Genomic DNA, 7,333 nt, shown 5'->3' with positions numbered 1-7,333 from the left:
TCTGTTTTGCATTTAAGTTTTAGAAATTAAAATTTTCTCAAAACTTGGAAATACTTTCTTGAAACTATCTTTAAAACAGACTACTACCACCTGAATAAGTCTTAGACATCTTTAGAATTACCTGTCAGTTTGCAGCTTTAATTTTTTTCAGCTTGACAATGGTGGAGGGAAAAGCTTTCTCAGCCTCTTCTTAAAGTCCCTTTTGTTGTCTGGGACTGGCTTGCCTAGGACTGCAGGAAATAGACTAGGACCATCAGAACCTAAGTAAATTCAGGCTTTGAGGGACTCTGACCTCACCAATTAGTTCCATGCCTTCGGGCAACGTCTCTCAACCACATCTTCCCTTCTTTTTAGAAGTATAGGGGTTGGAATACTGAAGTAGGGTGGGAGAAGGCAGGCCGTTGTGAGAATTAGACCATGCCTTTAAAGTGTGCATTCTGCAGATGATAAGATAGCCTTGTCCTCTGCACTTCACTTGAGAACCATGAAAGTTAAAAAATAAGGTATTATTACACTATTAAGCTAATATATAATAATCATTTCTTGGTATTTTTCAGGTCTTAAACCTGAGAGTGTGTGAACTTGGATAAGTTGTATCCTTCTTCACATATTCTATCATGAGTGTGGCAGTATTAGAGAGACTGTTTCCATAAGACTCATCAGGGATCTTCATAATACATTTAGGTTGTCGTAGTGTGGTATTTATTTTTTAAAAATATATGTAGTTTTTACCAGAAAGGAGACAAAACCCTTTCTTTCTTTCTTTCTTTCTTTCTTTCTTTCTTTCTTTCTTTCTGTATGTATGTATGTATGTATGTATGTATGTATTTAATATAAGTACACTGTTGCTATCTTCAGACACACCAGAAGAGGGTATCTGGTCCTATTATAGATGGTTGTGAGCCACCATGAGGTTGCTGGGAATTGAACTCAGGAAGTGCTCTTAACCGCTGAGCCACCTCTCCAGCCCTCAGTATCGTATTTATAATGAACTTTACTAACAAGCCTGATTAAATCCAGTAGTACTGTTATTTAAAGTGTTGGAAAAGAATGAAATATATTTGTATATCTGATATTACTGACATAGATTTATATATTTTAAGTTTTGATAATTACATTCAAGCACAATAGGTTTCTTGTAATTTTATGTATTTTATACATTTACTTTATGAGGAGGCCTCCCTAGAGTATCCCATATGCAGAAAAAAAGGATTAATAAATTCTTTGTCAGTGTTGTAACTGTAGATTGCCTGCCATTTACCTAATTGATGCATTTTAAACTTGTTTTTGTTATATTGCTTCTTAGTTTCCCAGTAAAATGGCCAAGAGTTCTTTTAGAATTTTATATAAAGAAACTATTGTGCTCTTCCATAGTTGAAATCCCAAAAGACTGAAAATAATTACAATTATGCCTTGGGAAAAGAATAACTTGAAAGTAAAATTAGTTTGGTGTTAATTATCGAAGCTTCAGTGTAAGCCACTAATAGACTACACTCAGCAGCACCTGTTGCAGCATCTGACCTGTTGGTGTGCTGTGCCACTGCTGCAGAGAGCCACTGTGACACCCCGCAACTTCCTTGTGTGAGGAGGGTCAGCCTCAGAGTTGGAGGATGCTATATATATCAGTGTTTCCTCTTTTGTGGCATTTTGTTTGTTCATGTGGGTAGGTGGTAGGAGGTGGGAGACAGCTGCTGCCAGCATCTTTTCAGACTGAAGCCTCTAAAGTGATGACTGGGTAGTTGCTGCTACCTTTGTGCTTCTGAGGAAGTTAGTATGGGAAAGAGATAGGGTGGAACCTCTGTAAGTAATGCAGGAGTGGGAGAAACTGGAGTGGCAAAAATTGATCACACGAGTAAGCCTGCAGGGAAACATTAAAAAAAAAATTAAAGGGGAGAAGAGGGTCATAGTTTTATGAGTATAACACCAAAGGAGTGAATGACTTACCGATGGCTGGGCCACCAGTTTGTATGTTTGGCAGCCATATAGAAAGAGAGAGGAGAAAAGATGCTGAAAACAAGTAGTTTCATGTTAGAAGTGGAATAGTTTCTTGACTTTTCATGTGATCTTTTATTTTCTATTTTGCTACTGGCAGATGCTAGTTTTATTTAAAGTATATGATCCTAGAAGCGACTAGATATGCACCATTCATCATAAATAGTACCTTGGTATGAACATTGTTTGTTGATCACTAACTTGACCAAAACTTAGATTTTAATTCCATTTACACATAGTTTGTCCTAGAAATTTTAAAGGTAGAATTCCTGTGCATACTACATTATGGAAGGTAATAGGTTAGTGAAATACACTTTTCAGAGTTTCATATCTGACTTTTAAAATCTTAAAAGTAAAACCTCTAGGAGCTGGAGAGATGGCTCAGCAGTTAAGAGCACTGACTACTCTTCCAGAGGTCGTAAGTTCAATTCCCAGCAACCACATGGTGGTTCAAAACTATCTGTAATGGGATCTGATGCCCTCTTCTGGTGTGTCTGAAGAGAGAAACAGTGTATTTATATAAATAATTCTTACAAAAAACAAACAAAAAAAACCCTCTAGAGAGTATTGTGATTTGTCATGGGGCTGATATGATATTGCTGGCCACAAAGAACTATGCCCAGAAGCGCCTCCACAGGGATATGCAGGGCAGTACAGCTGGCAAGGCCCCTATATTGGAGAGTTCACTGGGATGTAAGCTCTCAAATAGTCAGCTATGAAAAACAAGCCTCTTTGAGCTGAAAATCAAATTTAGAGAGATAAAAAGTAAATATAAGAATAAAAGAAGTTTTAAATATCATAACATGAAAGTATTAAAAACTTTCTTCAGTCTAAAAAAAGAGAGACTGTTTAGGGATGTTATAGATCACCTAGTCATTAGAACCATTGCTGCTCTTCCACAGGACCCAAGCTAAGTTCCTAGCACTCAAATTGGGCCACTTACAGCCACCTCTAACTAGCCCCAGGAGATTTTGACACCCTCTTCTGGCCTTGGCAAACACTTTCATGCACATAGAAATAGAAATTTAAAAATCTTTAAAAATATTTTTCTATTAATAAGGCAATTTTATATCGTAGACAGATAAAATACATTAAAAATAACTGAGAATGGGGCTGGAGAGATGGCTCAGAGGTTAGGAGCATTTCTTATTCTTTCAGAGGACTAGAATTTGAGTCCCAGAACACACATCAAATAGCTCACAGCTGCCGGTAAATCCAGTGCCAGGGGATCTGATAGCCACTTTTGGCCTTGGTGAGCACCTGCACACATGTGGCATACATCCACACAAACACACATACACATAAATAAAAATCAATCTTAAATCTGGAGAGGCTGGGCATGTTGACTACAACCTGTTAGTCTAGCAGAGGTGGGGGGATTACCTCAAGAGTGTGAGTCCTAGGCCAGCCAGAGCTACTGTATGAGACCTTGCCTGAAAATACAAGACAGACACTCATCTGTTGAGACCTGCTGACTAGAGGAGTATCACTCAGTTAAAGGGATGGACAATTTGAAAACATGGTCAAAGATTAGATAGAAGAATGTCAGAACTGAGTGAAGAATACCTGGACAGAAGAGGCGGTCGCTAAGTCGATTGCTAGAATCCAAGCAAAGCTAAGGCTTTAGAATGAGGAAGCTTACCAGATCTCTGTCAGTTTGTAGGGAATCTGACACTAAAGAAAAGTAAATGTTGTTAAAGTAGAAAGGAAAGTCAGATCAGTGCAAGGGGGAATGAATTAAATTGTCAGCTGACTGCTCAGGAGTGCTAACAACTGTCAGAATAAAGAGAAGTAATAACGTCCAGTGCTAAGCAGGCAGCAGCCCACATGGTGTCTGTGCGCAGTTAATTACTATCTAAGGAGAGGATTCTTACTGGAAAGATGTAACAGTTCTGGAACTGTGTAACTGATACCAGCCTAAAAGTTTATGTAAATGAAGAACTGACATTTTATCAGGAGTCGGTTTGGAAAACTTGATGTATTTCTGTCAGATTGGCTAAGCAGACTAAAGTGAGGAGAATGAGAGGTTAAAAAAATAAATGTGTGTCTTAGCTTGATCTAACATTACCCAGTGCTTACCATATAGTCTTGTTTATATCTGGAACAGGTGACAATGCACTCAAGTTAAATATTGAAACAAATGTAGAAACTATACAAAATGAGTATTTTACCTATAGACCTAAAACCCTCGAATTTGAAAATTTAAAGGGAACACAATAACGAAACATTTTAAAATAGCTATTAGAAATCATGATTGGAAACTGAACAGTTAAGAGCTTAGTAATGAACGAGAAAAGTACATATAAAATCAGAGACATACCAGGCATGTTGGGGGCTGGTCAGGAGGATGGCCCAGGATTTGAGAGCAGCCTGAGCAAGAAGTTCTGTACCATTCTGTGCAAAGAGTTAGAACCTGTCTTGAAAAAACCTAAAAACCAACAAACAGCAGCAAACAAAACCCTACTCCATTGACCTTGCAATGTATAAAAATGACATAAGTGTATGCCAAATGTTTTTTCCCTCAAGATAGTCCCCTCTGCTTTAAAAGGGGAACTGTGCCCTTAGACATTTCTTAGATGCTACCTTCATTTTGAACATGAAAGTTTGACTTGAAACTCCTTTAATACAAGTGTGAATTAACTCCTTTAATTCAGAAAATGTGGCCTGTCAGACTAACTGTAGGAGGAATGATAAGGGAATAGGCTAGAAAAAGTTCAGAAATGGGGGTTTTATATTTCTTCCTGAATGTCATTGCTAGTGACTCAGATAAAAACATGAAACATAGCCCACAGAGCTCCAGAGAATGTTTCTGTGTATATAGACTGCGTGTGAATAAAATTTAGGGAAATTACCTTATTTGAATTGTGTTAATTTAGCTGGGCCTACAACTATCTTGGCAGTGATAGTGTCTACATAAATTTTAATGTCTCTGATACATTAGTCACAGTAAGGTTTGATGCTGGAATAAGGCTTGGTAGGTTTCTCAGAAAGGCAAACTCATTTTTTGTTGATGTTTCTTTTTAGTAAGAATGTTTTCCCATGGGCAACAGGGTAGTTCTTCCCTGCTGAGATGTGTTGCCTTAGGGAAAGAAGTTCCATGTCAGTGTCAGCTTAGGACTGTTCTGCGTTCAGTGGACCTCACTGGCAGGCTGGGGACTAGCACCTGGGTTGCTATGTAGAGCTGTAGCTGCCTTCTCCACATTAGATGAGTAAGCTGGTGGGATTTGTTTGTTTGGTTTTGGTTTTTCTTTGTTTTGTTCTGTTTCAAAAAGAAAAATAATTTAAAAAAAACAGTTTTCATCAGATTTTTTTTTTTTAAATACCTGACAGTACAGAAAAAAGGCTGGAAAATACTGAGTTTTCCTTAGACTTGAGGCTGCCAGTCTTCATTAGTACTGTCTCTTCCCACACAAGGCAGGTGCATGGAGGAACTTGTATGGGAGTGGCAGTCTTTAGTCCGCAGTGATCAGGTTTTCTTGCTGTCTTTTAGATTAACATTAACATACTTTATGCTCTGCCATTTGAGATGTGCAGTGCTTCCAGTGCCAAACACTAGGCTTTTTAGGGGATATGGAATGCTCGCACAAGACTTCAAGTGTGAGCCTAAGAGGACACAGTATCAATTGTAACCAGCTTTTAAAGTACTCTAACTTGTATTTCTGCAAGGTAGAGGTAATAAAGTATGCTTCCTTTCCTTTAACAGGCTATAATTGTTTATAGAAGTGAAGAATTTCTAAAGAAGGTAACAAACAAGAAAAGGAAAATGCCGAAGCCAGTAAGTGTCTTTTGTTCTTTTGATATGCTTAGCATTGTGCAGGTCGTGAAGAATGATTGTGGGTGACAGGATGGTTAAGGTTAAAATTATGACATTTGTGACCAAACTTTAGTTTTATTCTGGCTTTCATAGTTAAATCTGTGTGACTTTTGTTTAATACATTTTGCCCTTGATTTCCTTCATATAAAGTAGGGATATAATTTTATTTACTCAAGGAAGGAGACAAGCTTATATAAGGAGAATCTATTATACATTTAGTTCTCAATAATTGTAAGTTATTGTTAGAAGAAAATAATGAAGGGTATGCAGGACCTATGACTGTTAACTTTCTCATAATTCTAGTTTGATGCTGTGACAGTGATATTGTTGATAGCCTAAATTTGTATGCCTGTGACCATTTTCTTTCTGTTTGAAGTCTGTTGCCTGCCTTTGGAACTCTTTCCCTTTACTAGGTTGCCTTGTTTAGCCTTGTTTAGGCTTAGTAGAAGAGGAGGTACATAGTCTTGAGGTACTGCAACTTGATATGCCATGGCTGGTTGATATCCATCAAGACAGGCCCTTTTCTGAAGAGAAATGGAGAAGGAGTGGATGGGGGTGTGAAAGAGAGGGAAGATTGGTGGGGAGAGACTGGGAGGGGCGGGAGGAGGGGAAATTGTGGTTGGGGGTGTAAAATAAACAAAATTTAAAGAAATAAAAAGTGAAACATTCCCATAAACTGAGGGAAAATCCTTGGAGCCAGTCAGTTAGCTCAGTGACTAAGAACATACACTGCCTTGCAGAGGACCAGAGTTTAGTTCCCATCTTCTGTGTTACACTTCCATCTTACACTCCTGGAAGTCCAGCCTCAGGAGCTCTGACACTCTTCTGGGACCCGCTTGGCACCTGCACCCATATAGGGCATATCCCAAATACACAAACTCATACATGCATCTTTCTTTTTAAAATACATTCTATTGTTTGATACCATTATACATGATATTCACCCAGCCCCATTTCAGTTCCCTAGTTCTTCCCAGAACCACCCTACCTTCTTTTTCCTTTTCTTCCCTTTTGAACTTTATGTCCTCTTGTTTTTAATTTTCTTTTTTGTAATTCACAAAGTTCAGTTTGTGCTGGGACCACCCATTGTATCATAGCCAACCTATCATGGACCTCACCCTTAAAGAAAACAGACCAAGGTGTGGTCAAGCATCAGTAGCTCATGAGCCTCACCCCAGTCCATGCTAGAATGCTGACTGGCTTGATCTTACACAAGCAATCAGAGCTGTTGTGGGTCTTCGTAACTAGTCAGAGAAATTCTTCGCTTAAAAAGAAAATTGTAAAGAGCTAATACTTTTTCCCCATGGCTCTTTTTGTGTTGTGTTTGATTCTCCTTCTGTTTCCGCCTGCTGTCTCTGAATCTGTCTTCTCACACAGGCCGTCCTCCTAAGCACATATCCCCTAACCTATCCCCACCTTCCAGGACATCCTCTCTCACAGTGTGCTTTCTAGTTTGATATCCCCTACTCTTCTCTCTCTCTCTCTCTCTCTCTCTCTCTCTCTCTCTCTCTCTCTCTCTCTCTCTCA

At 38.6% G+C, this 7,333-nt stretch overlaps 1 protein-coding gene across 2 annotated transcripts in view; it reads left to right on the top strand.

The window, feature by feature from the left end:
- Rdx (radixin) overlaps window positions 1–7,333 on the top strand; it is a 51,822-nt gene that overhangs the window by 6,290 nt on the left and 38,199 nt on the right. For both annotated transcript variants that reach the window (XM_028780217.1, XM_028780215.1), the window contains exon 2: window positions 5,696–5,767. In XM_028780217.1, the coding sequence (XP_028636050.1) occupies window positions 5,756–5,767 (12 nt within the window). In that variant the 5' untranslated portion in view covers window positions 5,696–5,755. The remainder of the gene's footprint in view (window positions 1–5,695; window positions 5,768–7,333) is intronic.

This window comes from Grammomys surdaster, unplaced genomic scaffold, assembly GCF_004785775.1.
Source record: "Grammomys surdaster isolate TR1022 unplaced genomic scaffold, NIH_TR_1.0 365, whole genome shotgun sequence".
NCBI lineage: Eukaryota > Metazoa > Chordata > Mammalia > Rodentia > Muridae > Grammomys > Grammomys surdaster.
The sequence above is the reverse complement of the archived record's forward strand: the minus strand, read 5'-3'. Positions and strand labels throughout refer to the sequence as shown.